Raw genomic sequence first — 26561 nt, forward strand, 5'->3', positions numbered from 1 at the left:
ATCTACCCGGCAATATGGAAAATTGCCCAGGTGTGTTCTGTACACAAAAAGCAGGTCAAATCCCAACCAGACAATTACTGCCACATCAGTCTACTCTCAATCATCAGCAAAGTGATGGAAGGTGTCGTTGATAGTGCTATCATACAGCACTACTCAGTGACGCTCAGTTTGGGTTCCACCAGGACCACTTGGCTCCTGACCTCATTACAGCCTCGATCCAAACATGGACAAAAGATCTGCACTCCAGAGGTGAGGTGAGAGTGACTGCTCTTGACATCAAGGCAGCATTAGGCCGAGTATGGCATCAAGGAGCCATAGCAAAACTGGAGTAACTGGGAATCAGGGGGAAAACTCTCGACTGTTTGGAGTCATACCTAGCACAAAGGAAGATGGCAGTGCTTGTTGGAGGTCAATCATTTTAGCTCCAGGACATCACTGCAGGAGTTCCTCAGGGTAGTGTCCTACGCCCAACCACCTTCCCTCCATCATAAGGTCAGAAGTGGGGATGTCCGCTGATGATTGCACTATGTTCAGCACCATTCGAGACTCCTCAGATACTGAAACAGTCTGTGTATATGCAACAAGACCTGGACAACATTCAGATTTGGGCTGCTAAGTGGCTAGTTACATTCGTGCCACACAAGTGCCAGGCAATGACCATCTCCAACAAGAAAGAATCCAACCATCTCCCTTGACATTCAATGGCATTATTTCCTCTTTCTCCTTGTGAGTACCCAATACCACTTTCAGCTGTAGTTATGGACAAGAGGACACCTCTTGCTGTGCTTCAACCAATGTTGTCCTGAGAATAGCTGCTGGTGATGACTCTCCCTCGTACAGCAATATGTTAGGGCTTGGATAATGAGCATGTGTGGATTTGCAAGCAGTGCAAGAACGCAGGGAAATCCCTACGTCAGGTTTTCTTGCTAACACAAAACCAAACTTAGAATCTGTGACTGACTGAAAATTAGAGTTTTCAATGGTTGTGATATGATAATGCTTATACCAAACTACATTTTTAATCCTGCTTGTGATACACCCTGGGTAAAAGCAACTGAGAGGAGATTTGTGGTTTGGGCCTTCATTGACCAAGTATTTTTGACCCAAAGGTTTTGAAAGGAACCAAATATTAAAAAGGTAAACTTCAGCAGACAGCTAGCAGAGCATGAAAACAGACAGGCTGCTGCATGAGACTAAAAGATAAACATGCTAGTAGAAACCCAGGCCCGGATATAGTTAGAGCCGAGACAAAACAACTGAGTACCAAGGCCACCATGCTTTTCCTGGGATGGCGGGATTGTCCTGAGAGGAGAGATTGAGGAGACCGGGCCCATATTTTCTAGAGTTTGGAAGAATGAGGTGATCTCATTGAAGCATACGAAATTCTTACCGGGCTCGACTGGTTGATGCAGGAAGGACGTTTCCTCTGGCTGAGAGGATGGGGGGGGAGTGGTGGGGGGGGGAGAGGGGGGGTGGTTGGCGGGTCTAGAACCAGGGGACACAGTCTCAGAATAAGAGGTAGGCCATTTAGGACTGAGATGAGGAGGAATTTCTTAATCAGAGTGTGGTGAATTTTTGGAATTCTCAACCCCAGAAGGGTTTGGAGGCTCAATCATTATGTATGTTCAAGACAGAGATCGATAGATTTCTAGATATTAACGATATCAAGGGATATGGGGATAGTGCGGGAAAATGGCGTTGAGGTAGAAGATCAGCCATGAACTAATTGAATGGTGGAGCAGGCTCGAGGCACCAAATAGCCTACTCCTGCTCCTATTTCCTATGTTCCTACTTTAGTCAAGCATGGCACTGGAATGTTTACGAGCTGATAGGAGTCCGAGCGTGGGAAGTCAGAGGTCCTGAGACTCTGATCTCACCTGGGCAGGCAGATGGGTGCATGATATCTTTTGTAACTGGGCAGTTCAAATAATAGCGAGGTAATGATTGGATTAAACTGGTCTCCATTGGTTTTGCTGCGTAAAGAAAGATAAGGGATTCCCTGATAAGAGATGTTAGAGGTATTTAGCCAGAGGAGTTTTGTGGCCATCCCACAGAGAGGCCCTTGCAAAAGGATAGGCTGGGGAAGGACCACACTTGTACCTGTTGCTTTGACTGGTGCGATGGTCCCTGGGGCACAGCCATTTGGCATTGTGACATGCAGATCACACTTCTACCCAAAGTGTCATGGTAATGCTATTGTGCTTTGATACTACAGCTCAGACATGTAACAATCTTACTTGAACAGAATTAAATATAAGCACTGGCACTTGAGCTACCTTCAATTCCAGCTCAGAGCCCATGACAGGATTAAAGCCACTACGTTCCAGTTGCAAAGACAATGGGCTGGATTAAGCATTCCTGTCGCGGCTACTGGTGGCAGACCCAGAAATGAGTGCCGCCACCGCTTGTCATGTGTGCGGCCAGCCATCGCAATCACGCAGCGGGCAGCCAATTATAATAATGGAGGCACGGGGCCCATCCAATTACATGATGGGGGCAGGCTTCGAGGCATCAAATGTGGCGTCGGATGGCTCCGGAGCAGGTGCTGGTGCCAAGTTTAAAGCCCTGTTTGAATCATTTGCTGTTTACTGCTGAAACTGGTGTTGAAGTGACTCCTGGAACCTCCCCCCACCTCGGCAAGGAAATCGTAGTATGACAGAGGCAAGACACCGGGGTGGGCCCATGGTTTAATGATGTCTCCCTGGAAATTCTCCGCCAGGCTGCAAGGGAAAGTTGGGAGGTCCTGTTCCCCAGGGATGGCAAGAAGAGGTCTTCCTGCCTGACCAAGCAAGCCTGGATGGAGATCACAGAGGTCAGCAGCCGTGCGGTCACCCCCTGAATATTGGTGCAGTGCAAGAAGAGAGTCAATGACCTCCTTGATTCTGTCAAGGTGATTGCTCCACACCGCTCTCCTCTTTGGGGATTGCATGTGGCTAAGTGGCAGGTGACATGGGGAGGAAGGCACCACAGAAGCGTTGGCAAAGGAGGCTAGGCATCATCACATCCTGCACCTCTGCCACAGGCTACTATCTGATGTTCACCCCCATCACCTCCCCTGAGAACTGACATGGGGATGAACCATACAAGAAACCCTAGTAGGGGATGAGGGGCTGCCACAGCACAACTGTCCTGTAGCTCTTCCTGTGAATTATGACAATCTCCCTCTTTACACTTGCAGGACAAGCGGCCCCATAACAGGGAAGACTTGTGGAGAAATTGCAGACGTACAGCCTCTCAGCAGCTGAGAATGAAGCACTGGAGTTAGCAGATGGTGACCCAGGGCAGCCGCTCAATAGCGGATGGTGAGACTGGAATCTCCACACAAGAGAGTAAGGATGGTCTTCATTTAACATATAACTTTAACTTCAGCAGATCCACATCAAGCTTGGATATCATGACGCGATCTGCACAGCCTGACCCACATGTTTGTGTTCTCTCGTGCAGGTCGGCATCTGCAGGAGACTCCATCAGAAGGGGGACTATAGTCAACCTCTGAGGAGCAGCAGTCAGAGGATGCACCATTACATGACTCTCTGGCACCTCCCACCAGCACAGATATTTTCACCTTGGTGGGTTTATACTCGGCCTTAGAATTAGGATCACAAGCTGCAGAGCACTGCACATGTGCCTGAGCAGCTGGATGAGGCAGAGGCTTCTGAAAGTCAGAGGACTGTGGGTGACCAGGCCCCTGCTGAGCCACAGTCTGATGAGCCTCTGGCGTCGAGAGCACAGGGCATGCTGGAGTTGCAGAGAGAGGTAAGGCAACACCTGACAGAAATGCCAGAGACCACGCGCAGCCATGAGCTGACGATGGAGGAGTCCATCCATGCCATGAGTGCTGCCATATCTCAGGCATGTGAGTGCATGGCTTCCTCCATCGAAAGATTGGTGACCTCCATGGAGTGCCAGATCCCACATATACACATAGACCTGCACATCATTGCCTTGGCTATGAGCTCGACGCAGCAGTGACAAAGTGAGAGAAGGAAGATGCACCTGGAGTCTTGTCTCGCTCCTTATCCTCCTCTGGTCAACAAGGAGGTTCAAGTGAGCCTTAAAAGGGAGGAGAGGCTGACCTTCACAGATGAGGGATCCTCTCAGGGTGCTCTGAGTGCGGACAGCCTCAGCCCCTCTGCCAGTGTGCCTAGCTACAGCAGTCGTGACACCTTAGGAGAGTTCTGCACTTATGCAAGTAACACTCAGTCAGCCAGAGACCTCCAGGCCTCAAGCAGCGACAGGACAGCTGCCAAAGTCATCAAAGGCCAAGGGGCAGCCTGATCAGCAGTCTGCCTCCAGCCCAGCTCATAGAAGCAGTTGAAAATGTATAAAGAAAACCACCTAGTCACACTGTGTTTTCATGGGTGTTTGAAATTTGACATTTGTTTTGTCATAAAGTTTTTTTCAATATTGAAGTTAATATTCATTGAGGAAAATGCTTATTCTTTCATCCTTTAATTGTGAGATGCTGACTTCCCCCTTCCCCCTAGTGGCTGCCAGTGTAGGCACAGCCCTCCTTTGGTAAACATCTTACATGGGTCACAGCTAAAGGTCTGCAAAGGAAACCTGACCGAGCCCGAATGCCAGACCCAGAAGTGCAACCCAAACCCAACACATTGTCAGGTCCCGTTGGGGCCGGGTCGGGTAGCAGGCCTTTACATCAGTACATGGGTAAAGGCCTGCTACCCGACGGAATGTGTCGGGTTGCACTTCCGGGTCCGGCATTCGGGCTCGGTCGGGTTTCCTTTGCAGACCTTTATCCCTCATATAAGGCTATCCAACAGGGCATTGCAGTGCTTTAGTCACAGCACACATTTAAGCTGGGCGCTATGCATGAACCCCAAACAGAAAGGAGGTAATAGACGGAATGCATGGAGGTGAGTCTTTATTGATTTCACTTTGAGAGGCCATCATCGTGGCTGGAAATGGGTAAGTATGAGATTGTCTCTTGCCTCCTTGGCCCGTCACTCAATGTGCTTGGTCTCTGGTGCAAGGGGTTCAACTGCTGGCTGCTCATTAGCCGCCTCCGTGTACTCATCATCAGTTGAGGAGTGATCAATCATGTCTTCTTCAGACAAGGCCTCCCCCCCTCTGCCGTGCTAGACTGTGCAGAGCACAGCAGGCCACCACAATACACGAGACCCTCACTGGGGCATAGTGCAGGCCTCCACCAGATTGATCCAGGCACCAGAATCTCATCTTTAGCAGCCCAGTGGCTTGTTCAATGGTCTCTCAGGTGGAGCTGTTGCAAGTGTTGTACCTCTCCTCTGCTGCATTGCGAGGTTTCCTCACAGACGTCAGTAGCCATGTCTTCAATGTGTAGCCCTTGTCCCGGAGAATCCATCCCTGAAGGCGAGCGGGGGGCCTGAAAAGCTGTGGCACCTGGGACTGTCGAAATAAGTAGGCATCGTGGCTGCTTCCCAGGAAGCGAGTGCACACCTGCAGGAAACGCTTTCAATGGTCGCAGATGTAGAATGTTGATGGAATGAAAGCTGTTCCTGTTGATGAAGGCAGCTGGTTGGTCCGTTGGAGCCTGCTCTATCACACCTTGTACCTGGGGAATCCAGCCATGGCCCCGAATCTGTTTGCCCTCTCTGCCTGACTGTCAGGGTTGGTCCAGTAGCACACATAGTCGCTGGCCCTCTTGAGCAGGGCACTGGTCATCTCCTTGTTGCAGCGAAGACCCCACACATGTCCCCAGTGGATCCCTGGGAAGGTCCAGATGTGTAAAAGCTAAGTGCCACTGTGATCTTCAGGGCCACAAGTGTAGGGTAACCACTGAATCCCATAGATCGCAACTCATCCTGCAGCATGGCGCATAAGTTAATGATGGCCTCCTTAGAGAGCCGCAGTCTTCACTGACAATGCCACTCAGGCATTTGGAGATAGCTGATTCTAGTCGGGTACACTCTCTGGTGCAGGTGGGCCCTTCTTGGCACAACCAGCTCTCGTCATGGAGCTTAATGGGCAGCAGCAACTGCCTCCAGGCCCTCCCTCTGTCAGAGGTGGTGCATTATGCCACAGGGGTCCAAAAAGACAGGGTGTATGAGACACACTCCAGGTGATCAGTAGCCCTCCAGAAAGCTGTCCCTACAGAGAAGAAGTTGCCTTGGTATCTTTGCCTTTGCTGCTCCTTGTAGCTCAGGCGCTGATGGCCCTCAGTGCCCACCTTTGCTGATCCAATAGTATGGCCACCCAACCCTCTCACCCAATAGTATGGCCAACCACACAAGACCAAGCCCGCCCATTCAGAGCGCACAGCACTGTAGGAGTCAATTGCATGCAAATGTATAAAAGTAACTGTTCTACAATTTAAATGCAAGTCCCGTCACGTCGGAGCAGTGACACCAATTTAGTGCTTTCCTGCCCCTGACTAAATCCAGAACTGGCGTCACGATGTTGGATTTCTGGGCAGACACATATGGCGCTATCTCTGGCCCCCACACCTCCTTTCCCATTCCAAATGGGCTCACTAAATTCAGCTCAATGAGTTTTGCGGAGTCTCAACACAGTTGCTAATTTGAGTCAACAGCATAAAACTGCACCATAATTTAGCAGAAATCATTAATTTGACTTAGAATGGCCTTAGGGATAGCTGAAGCGGGGAACAACAATCATAAAAGATCTTCCAAAGTTTTGATTAAGGCACACTACTGGGCCAGAATCCAGAGAGCTTTTCTCTGCATTTAATCTGTGCTATTACTGATCTGGCAGTGCTTGATCTGAAGAGGACTTACAAATCAGAAAACTGTTCCATTTCTTAGTTAAGGCAATCAACATCTCAAGAAGCAGAAAAATTCTCTCCTGCACCCATGAATGTATGCAAGGGGAGAGTCTTGTCATGTGCTAAATTTACTAGCTTTATGGTTTACCTGTAGCCCATCAGTTGTCGTCTCAGAATGCTGCTGTAACCCTTTGATTAATATTATGTCATCTTCCTTTAGATGATGCAATTGGATGGATTCCATCAGCTCATGGAGTTCAGGGTAAGTGGTCGTCACTTCCTACATGAGAAAACATGAAGCAAATAAAAGTAACTTGGTCTGTGCATCAAGGAAATGGCAGAAAATAATAAATATGAAATCACAGTCATAATTAGGCCCAGGTTTTAGAGTGAAAGGCTGGACCAGAAATTTGGTTGACAAAGCTGAAAAACATTCTCCCTTAATAATATTTCATTTTACTGTAACTTTCCCATTTTATAACTGAAGGATCTAACAGCAAGAAAAAACTTGCATTTATATTGCACCTTTCATGACCTCAGAACATCCCAAAATGCTTCACAGCCAAATGCGTGTAACCGCGGCAGTGCGGTTGCTGACGTCATATTTTGCATACTCACTGCCGTTCCCGGCGGCGGGATCATAAAATCCAGCCCTGGTCTTGGCCCACTGAAAGCTGATCTGTAATACAAGCGCGGCATTATTGACACCCAGTTCTTACAGAAAACCTCAAATGTTCCCCTCAAAGTTAAATGCTGACCTTTCTGTTCAAGCAGAGTTGACTTCTTTTATATTGTTATTACTCGGATTCTGAATCCCAACATTTGTGTTGTTACATCCAATTTTTGTAGCCTGTCAGCAAACCAGTTTTGCTTGGGCACATGATTGTGCCACCAGGCTACAGAGGCTCCTGCCACATCTAGTCGGGAACGGTGGACAATTAAACCTAACAGGAGGAGGCGGCTCCACAAATATCCCCATCCTCAAAGATCGAGGGGATGGTGGCCAGCAAAACAGTGCAAAAGGCAAGGCTGAAGCATTTGCAACAATCTTCAGCCACAGATGATCCATCTCGGCCTCCTCCTGACATCCCCAGCATCACAGATGCCAGTCTCCAGCAAATTTAAATCACTCCATGTGATATCAAGAAATGGATGAAGGCACTGATACTGCAAAGGCTATGGGCCCAGACAACATTCCGGCAATAGTACTTGTTACGACCAGCTGGTTGGAGTCGTACCTAGCACAAAGGAAGATGGTTGTGGTTGTTGGAGGTCAATCATCTAAGTCCCAGGACATCACTGCAAGAGTTCCTTAGGGTAGTGTCCTAGGCCCAACCATCTTCAGCAGCTTCATCAATGACCTTCCTTCAATCATAAGGTCAGAAGTGGGGATGTTTGCTGATGATTGCACAATGTTCAGCACTATTCATTACTCCTCAGATACTGAAGCAGCCTGTGTCCATATGCAGAAAGACCCGGACAACATCCAGGATTGGGCTGATAAGTGCCAAGTAACATTCGTGCCACACATGTGCCAGGTAATCACTATCTCAAACAAGAGGGAATCTAACCATCTCCCCATGATGTTCAATGGCATTACCATTGCCGAATCCCCCACTATCAACATCCTGGGAGTCACCATTGACCAGAAACTGAACTGGACCAGCCACATACATGCTGTGGATACTAGAGCAGGTCAGAGGCTATGAATTCTGCACCTTTCAAACCTCTACCACCTAGAAGGAGAAGGGCAGCAGAGGCATGGGAGCACCACCACCTGCAACTTCCCCTCCAAGCACTCCCTTCCTAACAGCACTGTGGGTGTACCTCCACCTCAAGGACTGCAGGGGTTCCAAAGGTAGCTCACCAACACCTGCTCAATGGCAATTAGGCAATAAGTGCTGACCTGGTCCTCATCCCACATAAAAACCAAACAAAAATTAACTACATAAACAACCAGCAATCGGGAGTCAGATGCCAATCTCTGGTATGAGGGGAAATTAGCTGAGGTGGATTGGAAAAATACATTAAAAGGTACATAGGCAATGGATAATCTTTAAAGAAATATTACATAGTTTACAGCAACTATAGATTCTTTCAAGGCACAAAAACCCAAAAAGAAAAGTCAGTCAACTGTGGCTAACAAAGGAAGTTAAGGATTGTATAAGATGAAAAGAAAAGGCCTTTAAAGTTGCCAGAAACCTGAGGATTGGGAGGATTTTAGCAAAGGAGGACCAAGAAACTGATAAAGGAAGGGAGAATATAATATGAATGTAAGCTAGCAAAAAACATAAAAACGGACTGTAAAAGCTCCTCTTGGTGCGTAAAAAGGAAATGTTTGGCTAAGACAAATGTGGATCCATTACAGGCAGAGTCAGGAGAATTTATAATGGGGAATAGAGAAATGGAAGAGAAGCTAAATGATTACTTTGTGTCTGTCTTCACTGAGGAAGATACAAGAGATCTCCCAGAATTAGAGATCCAAGGGATTAGGGAGAATGAGGAATTGAATCACAGAATCACAGAAATTAGTATTAGTAAGAAGGTTGTATTGGAGAAATTAATGGGGCTGAAGGTTGATAAGTCCCCAGGTCCTGATATTACAGAGTGTTAAAAGAGGTAGCTATGGAGATAGTGGATGCATTGGTGATCATCTTACAAAATTCTATAGATTCTGGAACTGTTCCAGCGAATTGGAAGGTAGCAAATGTAACCCCACTATTTAAGAAGGGAGGGAGAGAGAAAACAGGGAATTACAGACCTGTTAGCCTTACATCTGTCGTTGGGAAAATGCTTGAATCAATTCTAAAGGATGTAATATATGGATTCTCAGCTAATAAAGATCTATTTGGGCATAGTCAACATGGATTTAATGAATGGAAAATCATGTTTGACGAACCTGGACTTTATTTGAGGATGTTACTAACAGAATTAATAAAGGAGTCAGTGGATGTAGTATCCTTGGATTTTCAGAAGGCTTTTGATAAAGCCGCCCCCACAGGAGGTTGGTTAGAAAAATTCAAGCACATGGGATAGGAGGTAATATACTTGCATGGATTAAGGATTGGTTAACAGGCAGAAAACAGAGAGCAAGAATAAATGGATCATTCTTGCGTTAGCAGGCTGTGACTAGTGGGGTACCGCAAGGATCAGTACTTGGGCCCCAACAGTTCACAATATATATCAATGATTTGGATGTGGAGACGAAAAGAAATATTTCCAAGTTTGCGGATGACACAAAACTTGGTGGAAATGTGTGTTGTGAGGATGATGCAAAGCAGCTTCAAGGGGACTTGGGTAGACTTAGTGAGTGGGCAAGAACATGGCATATGGAATATAATGTGGAAAAATGTGAGGTTATCCACTTTTGTAGGTGGAACAGATATGCAGAATACTTCTTAAATGATAAGAGATTAGAAAGTGTAGATGTACAAAGGGACCTGGGTGTCCTCGTCAATAAGTCACTGAAAGCTAACATGTAGGTGCAGCAAGCAATTAGGAAGGCTATTGGTATGTTAGCCTTTATCGCAAGAGGATTTGCATACAGGAGTAGTGAAATCTTGCTTCAATTGTACAGAAGCTTGGTTAGGCCACACCTGGAGTACTGTGTGCAGTTTTGGTCCCCTTACCTTAGGAAGGATATTATTGCCATAGAGGGAATGCAACAAAGGCTCACCAGACTTGTTCCCAGGATGGCGGAACTGTCCTATGAAGAGAGATTAGGGAAACTGGGACTGTATTCTCTAGAGTTTTGAAGAATGAGAGGGGATCTCATTGAAACCTACAAAATACTTAAAGGGAAAGACAGGGTAGATGCAGGTAAGATGTTTCCCCTGGTTGGAGAGTCCAGAACCAGGGGACACAATTCAACATAAGGGGGAAGCCACTTAGTACTGAGATGAGGAGAAATTTCTTTGCTCAGAGGGTTATGAATCTTTGGAATTCTCTACCCCAGAGGCTGTGGAAGCTCAGCCATTGAGTATGTTTAAAGCAGAGATTGACAGATTTCTAAATACCAATGACATAAGGGGATATGGGAATAGAGTGGGGAAAAGGCATTGAAGTGGATGATCAGCCATGATCGTACTGAATGGCGGAACAGGCTCGATGGACTGAATGGCCTACTCTTATGTTCCTATGTTCTTGGCATCATAATTAAAAGGACAGTATAAAAGTAGCTTTTAATGCTTTTAAAAACTGCTTGAAGCACATTTTAGCCATTTACAGAGTTTTGATCTTTTCTCGAACAATGTCGTTTAGAGCAGCCTCCAGTGATCAGAAGTGGCCCTGCAACCTTCCATTCAATATTTCTGCATTGCAACCTTCACAACCATCAAAAGTTGAGCAACTGAATACGGAACTAATGGAATATGAAGATAACGAGTTTGGTTGAAAGGGTGAGGGGACATCAGCTTGTCTTCCTGTATCATTTTGATCACTTTTAGTGCAGTACAGAAAAATAGAGTTTGCAACTGTGGTGGATCTAAAAATTACTGATTGAAGACTGACAAAGATATGAAAATTATTTTTCAAAAGATGCTGGAGCATCCCCCTGACAAATTAACTTTCATTTTTGACACCTGATTTGCTGGACTTTCCAACATTTTGGAGTCTACTGTAAGTATATGGGTATATCTCTGCATTATTTTGAAACAAGTAGAAGTCACCACCAATCCAACCTTATTTTCCTTAGGGTTGATCAAACTGTGGCAATTTCTCTGAAACAGGAATGCTCCAATAAAGCTAGCTAATGCGCTCAGACCAGTGAACATACTCACATTAATGGCTGCAATCAATCTTAAGGAAAAAAACTACCATAAAAGAAAACACACTCCAGAAACTTCCATCGGGGAAACCAAAAAGATTATAAAATCTGCATTTTAGCACCTCTATTTGTTCTGTAACCCTCTTCAGGAACATTCACTAAATAAACAAACTTGTAACTGGGGCTCTTAAAAACTAACAATTTATTATAAGTATCTCAGCCTTAAATTCAAGTGTAATCGACAATGGAAGTTATTAAGATCTAAATGGATCTGACAGCTTCCAGTCCCCACCCCACCAATTTGATTGGTTCTGATAGCATAGCACCTTCCAAATGATCTAATTGGTTGATACAAGCAAATCTCTGGAACATTGCACAATGACTGGAGAGTTGACATGCTATTTAGCAAACATCACAGCCAAGCCAAGCCATGCCAAGACAAGCTACATCCTGTCCTCACTCGACATCCACACACACATACAGGGCTGGATTTTATGGGCCCCTGAGGCATGGTTGAAGGCGGGGGAGGGGGGTGGTGTACCATAGAATATAGAATAGCGGTGGGGGGGGGGGGGTGGAAGGTGGGGCCCCTCCTCCATGGGCAATCTGTGGCCCACGAAGGACCCCCACCAGCAAAACCTCCATCTCCATGGAACCCCGCCCCCACCCCCCGGACTATGCCCACCCACACCCTGCTGGGGCCTTCCAGACTGGCTCCGGTGACCCCGCCTCACTTAGCTAAGGTCTGGGATCCCAGCCCTGGGCCTGGGTCGAAGGCCTCTGCAGTACCGGCAGTGACCACTGCTCCTGGTAGCGCTGCCAATACTGCTGAGCTGCCAGCTCTCTGATTGGCCGGTAGCTCCTGGACATGGGATCCCAGCTTTAAAGTGATGGAGATCCCTGTAGTGGAAACTTCGCCTCTGGAACAACAGAGGATCGTGCCTGGGATGGAGGTGGGGGGTGCGGAAGGGAGGCACAAAAACACCAAGGCGGGGTTCCCCTGCCCTTTTGGCCTGGCGCTGGGAGCCCCACTGCCTCCACAAGATCCCGGCCACACATTCTAACAGTTCCCAGGAAATTATGATCTAAAGCAGGAACTCTGACAGATTTTTCCTTTCCCTCGCGCAGGCACAATACAGACAATTTAGGTCCCCCCGCAAAAACCTCTCCCAAGACCCACCCTCGGATTAACTACAATTATAATATTTAAATATGATTTAAATTTGAGTATAATACTTAAGTGAGTCAGAAGTGGGCTATAAGCACCACAAGCCTTGTTTAAATTGGATTAAGTTCTACAGGAAAATGCAGTTCAATTCTGTAGTCCTATTCTGTATTAATTCATTTCAATTTTTTTTTAAAGGTTTCTGATGGTGTACATCTTAAAAGATTATAGGGAAAAAAAAATCAAAGTGACTCCTGACAATGCAGCCAAGTGCCAACATCATCAGTGCGGTCCCAGCTGCACACTTGTGCAGAACGGTTTCTGCCTGTCAATATGGTACTGCACATGCGCAGCCTACATCAGCACCTGTCCTGCCAGGACTAGTTTGTGCATGTGTGCGAAAACATCATTACATGAAGTGGGGCGGAGCGGGGGAAGAAGCAGAATGGAGCAGGGAGAAGAAGCGAGACGGAGCGAGGGGGAAGAAGCGAGACGGAGCGGGGGGGGACGAAGTGAGACGGAGCGGGGGGGGAAGAAGCGAGACAGAGCTGGGGGGGGGAAGAAGCGAGACAGAGCTGGGGGGGGGAAGAAGCGAGACAGAGCTGGGGGGGAAGAAGCGAGACAGAGCGGGGGGGGGGAAGAAGCGAGACAGAGCGGGGGGGGGAAGAAGCGAGACAGAGCGGGGGGGGGAAGAAGCGAGACAGAGCGGGGGGGGGAAGAAGCGAGACAGAGCGGGGGGGGGGAAGAAGCGAGACAGAGCGGGGGGGGGAAGAAGCGAGACAGAGCGGGGGGGGGAAGAAGCGAGACAGAGCGGGGGGGGGAAGAAGCGAGACAGAGCGGGGGGGGGGGGGGGGGGGGAAGAAGCGAGACAGAGCGGGGGGGAAAGAAGCGAGACAGAGCCGGGGGGGGGTGGGAACGAGCGAGACAGAGCAGGGGGTAAGAAGCGAGACAGAGCGGGGGGAGAAGAAGCGAGACAGAGCGGGGGGGGGGGGAAGAAGCGAGACAGAGCGGGGGGGGGGGAAGAAGCGAGACAGAGCGGGGGGGGGGGGAGAAGCGAGACAGAGCGGGGGGGGAAGAAGCGAGACAGAGCGGGGGGGGAAGAAGCGAGACAGAGCGGGGGGGGAAGAAGCGAGACAGAGCGGGGGGGGAAGAAGCGAGACAGAGCGGGGGGGGAAGAAGCGAGACAGAGCGGGGGGGGGGAAGAAGCGAGACAGAGCGGGGGGGGGGGGGAACGAGCGAGACAGAGCAGGGGGTAAGAAGCGAGACAGAGCGGGGGGAGAAGAAGCGAGACAGAGCGGGTGGAGGGGGGAAAGAAGCAAGACGGAGCGAGGGGGAAGCAGCGAGACAGAGCAAGGGGGAAGAAGCAAGACGGAGTGGGGGGGGAAGCAGCGAGACAGAGCAAGGGGGAAGAAGCGAGACGGAGCGGGGGGGGGAAGAAGCGAGACAGAGCGGATGGGGGGGGCGGGGAGGGGAAGAAGCAAGACGGAGCGAGGGGGAAGCAGCAAGACGGAGCGAGGGGGAAGCAGCAGGACCAGCTCATTCTCCTCCCCACCTACCCCAAATTCACTTGGTCCAGTCCTCGCTCGCTCCCCGTCGCACTGCCTAAAGAAGCGTCAGGCTTGGGGGGGGGTGGGGGCTGGATGGGGGGACAAGCCGGCCACCAAAGCGGGTAGCAAGCGGCCAAGGGAAGGAAGCGGAAGCGACTATGCCTGGAACAAGAGACCTGGTTGGGGGGGGAGTGGGGATGAAGCGGCCGAGGAAGGGAAGTGGTGAGGCCTGGAGCAAGTGGCTGAGGGACGGTTGCAAAGAGGCAGGGAGCGAGTGGCGAGCAGACGGGAGCAGGAGGGAGCGGCGAAGAGAAGCGCGATGGCAGGAGGGAGCAGGGTGCTGTTGGGGGTGGGATGGAGGCGGCGATCACAGCCATTGAGGGGATTTGAGTTTAATTTGTTTTTGTGATAAATTGAGCAGCGCCATTTTTATACTGGTAGCTGCCTGAGACATCGCAGTGATGTTTCAATGGATGAGGCTGCATTTGTGCATATGCCAGTACTGCATCACCTCGTGGTTACATTGTCAGCAAACACAGCCAACAAAAAAATTAGTCCCTCTTTAAGCGATCCTCACTGTAATTCAAAATGTGTAAAAGTTGAAAAAAAGTTAGGTGATCATGTAACTAACAACCCACTGCAGCAGCACAGGATGTACATTCCAGACTGTCCACTGCAGAGGTTAGTGAATCTGTTTCTTAAACAGCAGATTCACCACTGCTATCCCTCACTCAGCAATGTTCCCCATCCCCCTCGCTCAGCAGTGTTCTGAGTCCAATGACTCATCTTCATATTTCCCCTCTCCCTTCCCTAGCTTGGCAGTGTTTCCCAGACCCTCCTCTAATCCTGCAGCATTATTTCCACAGCCTCTCCCCAGGCAGGTTGACCCTGTAAAGAGTTTAGAATATGACTCCACCAAGAGTCCTAGTCACTTACTTCTTTAAAAGGCATCGCAATTCGTTGCTCACACTTTTCAATCACAACCTGACAAAGTTTCTTGGTGCTGTGTAGCCAGTTAGTTGGATCTGACATCTGGGGGAAAAACACATGTACGGAAATATGTCAGACACGCAGAAATAGAATCTATGTTCTTACACCTTGTAGCACCTTATGAATATACCAATGCGCTTGGCAGGGGGTGGGGGGCATTGAATAATTATCTGGGAAGCCCTAAACCTGGAACTTGAAATGAAAGATCAATTCTTGTATTCTTAGTAAACTGCCGAACCAATGAATACAGGTCACCTATAGTTAACTCAACTAACTAATGAATTGACTGGTAGGGTCTCAATAATTTACTAACTTGGCAGCTGGGTTTTCCAAACAGCCAATTAAACTAACTTAATCGTTGGTGCATAACCAATATAATCCACCAAGTGAGAAATTCAAGCTATAGTCACTAGGCCAGGCTGCTCCAGTGATAAGTGTTGTTCCAGTTGGTTTCTTGTCTATTAATTCAGGACTCTTACACTGTTGAGCTCTGTGGCAACTATCGGCCAGTTATCATGACCATGTTAGCAAATACTCAGGACCACGTGCACTAAAACATGTTAAGTAACTCTTTTCCTCTTTCTGGTTGACAGTCTACAGCAAAATAGTGGAAACCACTGAGATATATATCATAACGTTGCATGTAACATTATTGTGTATGGCTCTTTTGGTTCCGTTCTCTCCCTAAGTAAAAGAAAATGGTTAATTGCAACACATTCAGGAGAGAAGAGGGACGAAAACTAAGAGAAACATTATGGCTAGGATTTTCCGCTTCTGCCCTAGTTAGACCCATGATGCCCATTCATCTTAGTGGGTAGAAAGTCACATGCTGGTGTGCACAAGAGGAGAAAACCCAGTACATATCTGTAAATCAACAGAAATAGTTAACTTAAATATTAACTTCATTTTAAAGAGTTGGTCTGGTAACAAACTTCATGTTCCCCTGCACCCTACGCTCAATTGAAAAGTGAAATTGTTGGATTTCTCGAATGTTCTGTGCTCAACCCAAGGCCGACAAAGGCAGCAGACGGCAGAGTAACGGTTGCTAGCGGATTCTGCTGTGTGAAAATGAGATAATGATCTGTGTTAGATACACAGTTATACACAGTGCCCCATAACAGGAAATGATGCACTTTGATACTACTACTGCACAACACAATGCTTCTGCAGACAGGAAATAGTACATTGATCAGGGAAATTTCTGATAAGCTTTCTTAACAAAAGGTTTCTGTTTGTATTACTCAGTTATATGGTGCACATTTAAAGCTTTCACATCCAATTTTCTTTGCTTCATCTTTTGAAAGACATAGATTTTCATGTTTGTTTGAGCATAAAACATGGCCTCGGTCTGGGGTGCAGGGAGGAAAAAATGGCAAGGAGGATCACATGCCAGTAACAGAGCCCACCTGATTTACCCTCCATTTAAACTGTTGTAACAGAAGAGTATATTTTGCATTTACATGTAAAGATTTTTCTTTGCAATTAAAAGTACAATCATCTGATACTAACAGAGCCAAACCTCACCAACGTGACCCGTACTTCTTTGTACATGTGATGACAACTTGGTTCTGCCCCATTTTATCCTGCACTCCTTCCCCACACTTCACAATTACCAATGAAGTTACAATATCCTCTTTACCATTGCTTGTCAGGGTCAATGCCCATTTCGATATGGTCACACATTCCCATGACCATTTCATGTAGCAAATGTGTTGATGGGCGTAAGGTACATTGTCTATTGTTCATGTATATTTTTATAAAACATACATGAAAGTAAAACTGTTCAACAAAACATAAATACAGCATCAACTTTAATACCAGTCATATGAATAAGATACTAAAATGAGCAAAGATCCCTTGGAAAAAGGAAAACAGATCATTGAATACACAGGATATTGATGATAGCAAGTACATTGGTGGATCTCTGAAACATCTACTCCTAATTAGCCTGATGGTTCCATGCTAATGAATAGAAGTAGATGATGGACTGAATTTTATGATTTCCCCCACCACGCAAAAGGCGGAGGTCGCGCTTGTGACATCAACGGCCACGTCACTGCAATTACACGACGACAGCCATTTTGCATAATGGCAGTGGCCATCCCCCCCCTCCAGTCACATGGCAGGGGCAACAATGGAAATGCTGATGAGGGAGTCACCTGATGTTGGAGCAAGTGCTGATGCCATCTTTAAAAGCCTGCCAGCCCTGCATTTACTCTTTCCATGCACACAGGCCCCTTGCAGAGTTCCTCACGTTCACACACAAGCCCCTTGGACATTCAGCATAGCGGCAATGAATGCTGTAAACCCCACTTCCCCTATGCTACTCTGGTTTAGGTTACCTTCCCTATCGCAGCAGAGGGAGCTGTGGGCAGTCACCCTTGGAGGATGGAGGACAGACAGTCCTGCTCAGCTGGGCACAGATGCAGGGCCTCAGGAGTCACAAGAAAGGAGGCTCCACCTAGAACAGCAGCAGGAGATGTGCTCCCACATGTCAGAGTTTCCTGACACGGTGCGGGGTCATGGGCAGAGGATGGAGGCGGAGTCCATCCAGCTCGTGTGTCACCATGGCTCCAAGCTACGAGTGCATGAGCTCCTCTGTTGAGGGAGTGGCCAACCTTGAGGACATCCATATGCAGCATCACTCGAAGTGCATGCAGGAACAGTGCACCGACATTCACAGGATGCATGCCCACTGTGTAGTTGACCGTTCAGTGGCTCTGATGTGTAGAAATGTCCGGAGTGGATGCCAGTTGCGCCCCAAGCATCCTGCTCCAGGCATCCAATGTGCCTGCCAAGGACTGAGGAACCTTTGTGCAGCAGGGCAAGAGATTGAGGTTGTCCTTGCAATGTTGCAGGTGCAGCAGCCTCTGGAGATGCCCTCACGGCCACCTCCATGTCAACGACGACTGCTACACCTGCAAACAGACAAGTGAGCCGGCTGCCTCCACCTCCTCCGAGGCCACAAGGGGAGCACCGTGAGAAGTGGCCAAGCACGGAGGCCACTGCATCGCGCAGAGTATTGAGTAGGTTACCGGAGTGTCTTCTTACTGTCTCTGTACATGATTTCCCTTTCTCATCACTATAAATTATGACACTTTAAGCCTCACGTCTGAGAATCCTTTTATTGCTAGTGTGACAAGAAATGTGGTATGAGGGGGTGAAGGAAATCAAGGGTTCCTCCACAGTGAGGGCAAAGCCTTTGTGCAGGTGCACATCCTTCATTGGTGGTAAGTGTTTAGCTGTTTCAGGCTGCGTCTTCAATGGATGTGTAGGCACAGGCACCTCACACTGACTTTCCTACCATGAACTTTATCCTGGGTCAGAGGGACTCAGTTGAAATGTTCCTGAATCAAAAGATCCCCGACATTCATGGTATCCTGACGAGACCTTCGCACTCTGAAGTGCTTGGCGACCTCCTTGTGCTGTCAGTGCACTTCGGTGTTCTGCATCCTCCTCCTCCAACTTCACTTCCTCCTCCTCTCTCACCTCCTGCTCCTCCTCTTCCTCCGATGAGCTATTTGGTTCCAGGGTCTCACTGTCCTCAAGGTCCACACTTCTCTGGAGGGCCATGTTATGGAAGGCACAGCAGACAACACAATGGCTCAGACCTTTGCAGGAGGAGGCCACCTGACTAGTCCAGGCACCAGCATCACATTTTGAGAAGCCTGATGGACTACTCAATAGCCGTCCAAGTGAGCAGGTGGCATTCACTGTATTGCCTGTGTGCCTACGTCTGGGGCTTTCTCAGAGCTTCAAGGGATATTGTTTTGTCCCCTCATGGATCCATTCTGAACTTTGGAGACTGGAGTGAATATGTTTGGCAGCCTGGACTGGCAGAGGATGAAGGAGCCATGGCAGCTGCCAGGAAAGTGAGCACACACATGGAGGAAGATCTTCTTGTGTTTGCAGACAGCTGAACATTGAAGGAGTGGAAGCCCTTCCTGTTGATGAATCTGACTGGCTGGTCACTGGGTGTCTTGGTGGCAATTGATAATATCCTGCACCTGGGGGAATCCAATGACTTCTGTGCCTGCAAGACCTCATCTATCGTGAAATGAATGTACTGTCCAGCTCTGGCAAAGAAAGCTGTAAGATGCAATGGTGTGCAGCAAAATTTGCAAAATGCCACCAAAGTCCACAGCTGATTCTTGGAAGGAGCCAGAAGCGAAGACGTTCGAGGCCACAGTAAATTTGAGCCTACTGGCAGGGCATGGCGACCAGTGATGTGAGATGCAAGGTCTTTGGCAACAACGGCACAGATGTCTGTGACCATCTGCCTGGAGAGTCACAGTCTCCTGTGGCACTTGGTCTCTGTCTTCTCTAGGTAGCTCCTTCTTTGGCAGTAGATCCTATGCAGAAGGTATGGCCTCTTTGTCCATCCTTCACCTCGCTCCTCTCCCCTGCCCTTTTGATGCCCGGGCACCGCCCTTCTGCAGAGGATGTTGCTCCTCGTCGTCCCCATTGCCAGCTGCTGCCTTTCTTGTGGTCAGCTGGTTGCTCATTTGTTCTTGGCAGCCTTGCCCCTCTCTTCGGCCCCATGATGCCAGGAGGGCGACAAACCCCTGCACTGCCCAAGCAGTTGCTGCCCACTCCCCCCAGCACGTGTGCAGCGCCAAGGGCACCCATTCGTCAATAGCCGAGTCGCCCCCCCCCCCACACCATTTAGACGTTTATGGATCCGGGGTAATACTCTGGGGCGGTCATGACTGGCTCCCTACCTTCCTTCACCTGGTCTGCCTCAGACAGTGCTTATTTTCCCTGCAATCCTGTGAAACTCTCAACACCCCCCCACCCCCCATTAATGACCTCTCCAAGGACCTTAATTGGCATTTATGGGGGACCCCGCGGCAACATGATCCTGCCCTCCTGCCCCCTCCCACTCCCCGGTGAGCATAGCTGGTGCCAGGAATGTCTTTGGGAAACCGGCAGGCCAGTATTTTCAGGGCCCGTCCTTCTCTGTTTCCACCCTGAGCAGGGCCTGAAAATCCTGCCCCATGGGTTTGGAAGGTGCTGTTGTAGGAGGCTTGGTGAGTTGTTGTTGTGCATCTTGTGTATGGTACACCAGTGGTGCAGGGAGTGAATATTTAAGGGTGCCGATCAAGTGGGCTGCTTTGTCCTGGATGGTATCGAGCTTCTTGAAAGTTGTTGGAACTGCACCCACAAAGGCAACTGGAGAGTATTCCATCACACTCCTCATGTGTGCCTTGTAGATGGTGGACAGGCTTTAGAGAATCAGGAGGAGACTCTTGCCACAGAATTCCCAACCTCTGATCTGCTCTTGCAGCCAGTGTTTATGTGGCTGGTCCAGTTAAGTCAGGTCAATACGACCCTCAGAATATTACAGGTGGGGGCATTTAATGATGGTCATGCAAGCAAATGTCAAGGGGAAGTGGTTTGACTCTCTCTTGTTGGAGATAGTCATTGCCAGGCACTTGTGTGGCACGACTGTAACCTGTTACCTGTCAGCCCAATCGTGAATGTTGTCCAAGTCTTGCTGCATATGGGTGATACTGCTTCAGTATCTGAAGAGGTGCAAATGAAACTGAACACCATGCAATCATCAGCGCATATATCTACTTCTGACTTTATGATGGAGGGAAGTGTTCTGTTATTTCTTTCTTTAGCAATAAGGTATCAAACACTTGAGCTAAGTGGTAGTTAAATACTGGGTTCTTTTTTTGTTCTTCTTTCATGGGATGTGGACATTGCTGGCAAGGCCAAAATTTGTTACCCTTCCCCAATTGCTCTTGATAACTGAGTGGCTTGCTAGGCCATTTCAGAGGGCAATTAAGAGTCAACCACATTGCTATGGGTCTGGAGTTACATGTAGGTCAGACTGGGTTAGGACAGCAGACTTCCTTCCCTAAAGGACATTAGTGAACCAGATGGATGTTTACGGCAATCAATGACAGTTTCATGGAGACTGGCTTTCAATTCCAGATTGTTTTTTAAATTCATTAATTGAATGTCAATTCCACAACTGTTTGAAACTGTGCCCCCAGGACATTAGCCTAGGCCTCTGAATTACTAGTACAGTGGCATTACCACTATACCACCATCTCCCCCACACGACACATGGTTCCACGGAGGCTTGAACCCAGGACCTTCTGTATGTAAAGCAGACGTGATAACCACTACATTATGGAACCAGCTCTTGTGAATTAACAAGTTTACAAGAGAGCTCTATAATACAGGTGTGACTAAGTGACTAACACAACTCCAACTGCTCTATCACATGTTGGTTGACATAATTTCCTTGATGATATATGAAGTAGTCAAACTGTTAAAATGATATCACAACATCTCCCTTTCCTTGAATGGCAATACACAAAAGATAAACTATGTACATAATGAAACAAAACAGTTCTGAACAATACTTACATGTGCATTGACTCTCAAGTCCTGTAAGCAAGTGTCTCTGAAACATACAGATGGTCTACTGACTCGACCTGATTGTGGCACTGTGTAGCTTGGTTGAGAACTAGATTTGTCAACTTTTTTTCTCTTCACCTATGTGTGTTCTGATATTCATCCTGTGCTTGAGCATTACACTTATCAGTTTTCTTCGCTACATTCTGTGGATTCGAATGTGAAGATGTTCTCGTTGCAATTCAGTTGTCATGCACAATTTTGTTAGCTAGTTCCCTCAGTTGACATCAGTCTCTTCTAAGTACTGTTCCATCAGGGGTGGTTACTTCATACAACCTTGGCTTATAAGATTTTGGATACTTCCACAGGGAAGTGTGCCTTCTCTTGCGGATGGATCACCCTGACCTCCTGTCCAATCCGTCATGATGTTAATTCCACACCTGCATGCTATGTGCAGCTTTCATCTTTTCTTATTTCGCCGACAGTTTGTCCTGGATTGATGAAGATTTCATGAAATGATGACTTGGAAGAGTTGTCTTCACTTGCCTTCCAAACATAATTTCCGCAGGTGATGATAATCCTGTATCAATTGGTGTCACCCTTAAGTGCAACATGGCTATGTGAAGAATCTTAGTTTCTTGACACTTCACAATCAATGACTTGACTGTACACACAATTCTTTCTGCTAGGCTGCTTGACCTAGGGTAGGTCGGTAACAATGTAACATGGTTCACAACCCACTTCTCACACATGTTTTGGAATAGTTTGGTGGTTTATTGCAGGCCATTATCCAACACCATCTCCTCCAGGGGACCAACTAAACTGAAGATTGCGCTGATAGTGTTAGCAACTGATGCGCTTGATGTTGCTCAATTGGATTATGGGAAACTTGGAGAAGTAGTCGGTAATCAATAGAAAATTGTGACCTTTAATGGAGAAGAGTTCAGTGGCTATCTTTGACTAAGGATGTGATGGGATTTTGTGTGGAACGAGTGGCTCTTTATGTTGGCTTGGTTGATGTTCATGCATCACATAACTGTACTGCTCGCCCGATGACTGTTAATTCCTGGCCAATAGACTGTTTCATGTGCAAGTCTTCTGGACTTCAACACCCATATGATCTTGGTGCAACTGTGACAGAATGTCAAACAAAGCATTTGCAGAATTAACACTTGTCTTCCTTTGAAGTTAGCGCCATTTAGACACTCCCAACTCATCTCAGTATGGCCAGAAGGTTCTGAGTTCTGGAGGAACCTTTTGTATCGTGTCAGGCCATCCTATGACAATGAGTTGCCATAGCTCTTTTAGAATTGGATCTTTGGAAGTCTCTTCCTGTAGTTCATGTTTCCTTTGTCTGAAACGCATTAAATCTATCTGGTATACATCTTCCAGCTCTAGGATGACTTTGTCAACTTGGACATCTAATGGAATGTCTTTACATTTTCTGGGATTGGGCAATCTGCTTAGCATGTCAGTAGTCACCGTAAGATTTCCAGGCTTATATCTGATTTCGCAGGTGAACCCTTGCACCTTAATTAATAGCTGTTGTAATCAAGGTGGCTCTGGTGAGTGGTTTTTGTCATATCACCACCAGTGGTTTGTGATCTGTCTCAACTAGTAAATGTTTGCCAAAAAGATAAAGTGCGAAACCTTGTGATCTCGAATACCAGTGCTAGTGTTTCCCTTTCTGTGTTGGAATAGTTGGCTTTGTGGGCGATAAACCTTTCAAACCAAAAGCAATTGAATGACCTTCTTGCAACAGGCATGCTCCGAGACCTTTTGCAAAGCATCTACTTCAAAAATGGTATCTTTATTCGAGTCATAATACAGCAAATATGCTTCTGTCAACAGTGACTGCTTCAGCAAATTGAATGCATGCTGGTGGTCCTTGTGCTACAGATATGGCTTATCATTTTTGAGGAGTTCCCTTAGAGATGAAGACTTCTCGGAAAAATGAGATGCAGGGAGCTAGGAAGTTAAATAGACCAAGACATCTCTGTGAATCTTGCTGGTCTTGTGGACTAGGCATGGACTGAATATTCTCTACCTTGCTGGGATCCAGTCTTATGCCTGTATCAGAGTAGATTTGAGCCCAAAAAGTTGATATGGCTCACATTAATGGCACACTTCTTGTTGTTGAATACAAGGCCTTCTTTACTGGCTGTTTGCATTAGGATGTTGTTACGGCCACGTGGTGTAGCATGGATGTTCCCACTGTCCAACTCCCCATCTGACCACAGCAAGTGTAACAGTATTAGAGTGTTTAGTGCCTTTGTGTTTTATTTGTCAAATAAACAGAGTGATAGATTTCGTTGTAGGTTTTCAAAAACAGAAAGTCAATTGTTTATTGATCGATATGCCTTATCGTGAAATTGACACTACTGCATCATCCACTCACTCAAGCATTCTCTCTCACACACACACACACACACACACACACACACACACACACACACACACACACACACACACACACACACACACACACACACACACACACACACACACACACACACACACACACCAGATAGAGAAGGGAAAGAGGAAGGTGATTTTTAGTGGGGGGAAAGATTACAATAAACCTGATGAATTCTCTCGAGAATCAATTTATACATGGATGCAGACCTGAGATGATTGTAGATTTTTCTCTTGATTGAAGGTTCTGTTGAAAATGGTGGGTTACTTCTAGCTGTATACTGTAGACATAGGATATTTTCAGCAGGGCACTGTGCTTCCCGAGTTGGCTGAAACTCAAGCTGTTATAATTAGCTTAATCTCTGGATGTCTTTTTTTTTTAAAAAGGTGAAACTGTGTCACCTCTCACCTCCTGGTAGGAGATATTCTCCTCACTTCCCCATGGTGATTGCAGAACATGGCTACTTCACACCTCTTTTGATTCAGAAGATGACATTCAATTCTGGAATGTTTTTAGGATAGGTGTATGATGGGTTTCATTATCACCTTTTGGCTTTGAAGATTTGTCCTTTGTCAGACTGTTTGAATACACAGAAGGCCAATCTCCTTTTACTTCGGTAGCCATTTTGGACCATTGTTCACTTTTAAAAATAAAGATGCATTTTTTAAAGACAAAGTCCATTTTTCATAACTGTTCAGAGTTAGTCCATGATTGTTGTATCATCACACTCCCAGTATGTGTGACAATGTGCAGATTCATGTCATGCTCTTCTTTTGTGCTGTCATTTGTAATACAGACACACCCTGAAACATTTCAGTAATATGATCCAGATGTTGCTGGAATAAATCCTGACTTATTGATAGACCAAATGGTAAGCACAATAAATAGTATCTCCCAAACAAAGTTCTGAAAGGCGTTAACTCCAGTAAACTTTCAGAGAGGTGTATTGCAGATCCGTGTTTTGCATCTAGCTTCGAAAAGAATTTGGCTCTGGCAAACTTTTGATTTGACTCTTCCAAAGTGGGGATTTTATGAGGACAATGTTTCAATGCCCAGTGCAGCCTTCTAGGGTTAAACATATCCTGCTAAAGCTAACATGCAGGTGCAGCAATTAGGAAGGCAAATGGTATGTTGGCCTTTATTGCAAGAGGATGTGAGTACAGGAGTAAAAATGTCTTGCTGAGGTCACATCTGGAGTATTGGGCACAGTTTTGGTTTCCTTACCTAAGGAAAGATATACTTGCCATAGAGGGAATGCAATGAAGGTTCACCAAACTGATTCCTGCGATGGCAGGATTGTCCAATGAGGACAGATTGAGGAGACTGGGCCTGTATTCTCTAGAGTTTAGAAGAATGAGAGGTGATCTCATTGAAACATACAAAATTCTGAAAGGGCTCGACAGGGTAGATGCAGGAAGGATGTTTCCCCTGGCTGGGGATCTAGAACCAAGGGACAGAATCTCAGAATAAGAGGTAGGCCATTTAGGACTGAGATGAGGAGGAATTTCTTCACTCAGACGGTGGTGAATCTGTGGAATTCTCTACACCAGAGGGCTGTGGAGGCTCAGTCATTCAGTATGTCCAAGACAGAGATCAATAGATTTCTAAATATTAACGATATCAAGGGGTATGGGGATAGTGCAGGAAAATGGCGTTGAGGTAGATCAGCCATGATCTAGTTAGGAACATAGGAGCAGGAGTAGGCTATTCAGCCCATCAAGCCTGCCCCGGCATTCAAGATCATGGCTGATCATGGCTAATCATCCACTTCAATGCCTTTTTCCCCACACTAAACTCTAAACTCTAGAGAATACAGGCCCAGTTTCCCCAATTTCTCTTCATAGGACAGTCCTGCCATCCCTGGAACAAGTCTGGTGAACTTTTGTTGTGCATCCTCTATGGCAACACTATCCTTCCTAAGGTAAGGGGACCAAAACTGCACACACTACTCCAGGTGGTGTCTAACCAAGGTTCTATACAATGGAAGCAAGACTTCACTCCTCTTGTACTCAAATCCTCTTGCAATAAAGGCTAACATAGCTTTCAGTGACTTATTGACAAGGACACTCAAGCCCTTTTGTACATCTACACTTTCTAATCCCTTACCATTTAAGAAATACTCTGCACATCTATTCCTCCTACCAAAGTGGATAACCACACATTTTTCCACATTATATTCCATCTGGCGCATTCTTGCCCACTCACTAGGTCTGTCCAAATCCCCTTGAAGTTGCTTTGCATCATCCACGCAACACACATTCCTACATAGTTTTGTGTCATCCTCGAACTTGGAAATATTACATTTGGTCCCCACATCCAAATCATTGATATATATTGTGAACAGCTGGGGCCCAAGCACTGATCCCTGCGGTACCCCACTAGTCACAGCCTGCCAGTGTGAGAATGATCCGTTTATTCCTACTCTCTGCTTTCTGCCTGTTAACAATCCTTAATCCATGTCAGTATATTACCTCCTATCCCATGTGCTTTAATTTTGCTAACCAACCTCCTGTGGGGGACTTTATCAAAAGCCTTCTGAAAATCCAAATATACCACATCCACCAACTCCCCTTCATCAATTCTGT

The 26561-nt window shown here is 46.9% G+C and overlaps 1 protein-coding gene across 5 annotated transcripts in view; it reads right to left on the minus strand.

Annotated features, from left to right (window-relative positions):
* Positions 1-26561, minus strand: part of si:dkey-171c9.3 (A-kinase anchor protein 11) — a 61259-nt gene that overhangs the window by 19405 nt on the left and 15293 nt on the right. For all 5 annotated transcript variants that reach the window (XR_010976453.1, XM_068047554.1, XM_068047553.1 and 2 more), the window contains exons 2-3: positions 15135-15230; positions 6870-7001 (exon numbers count right to left, since the gene is read on the minus strand). Coding sequence is in view for 4 of the 5 variants with exons in the window: in XM_068047554.1 (XP_067903655.1) it covers positions 6870-7001; positions 15135-15230 (228 nt within the window). In the remaining variant the exon portion in view is untranslated. The remainder of the gene's footprint in view (positions 1-6869; positions 7002-15134; positions 15231-26561) is intronic.

Source organism: Heterodontus francisci, chromosome 15 (genome assembly GCF_036365525.1).
Source record: "Heterodontus francisci isolate sHetFra1 chromosome 15, sHetFra1.hap1, whole genome shotgun sequence".
NCBI lineage: Eukaryota > Metazoa > Chordata > Chondrichthyes > Heterodontiformes > Heterodontidae > Heterodontus > Heterodontus francisci.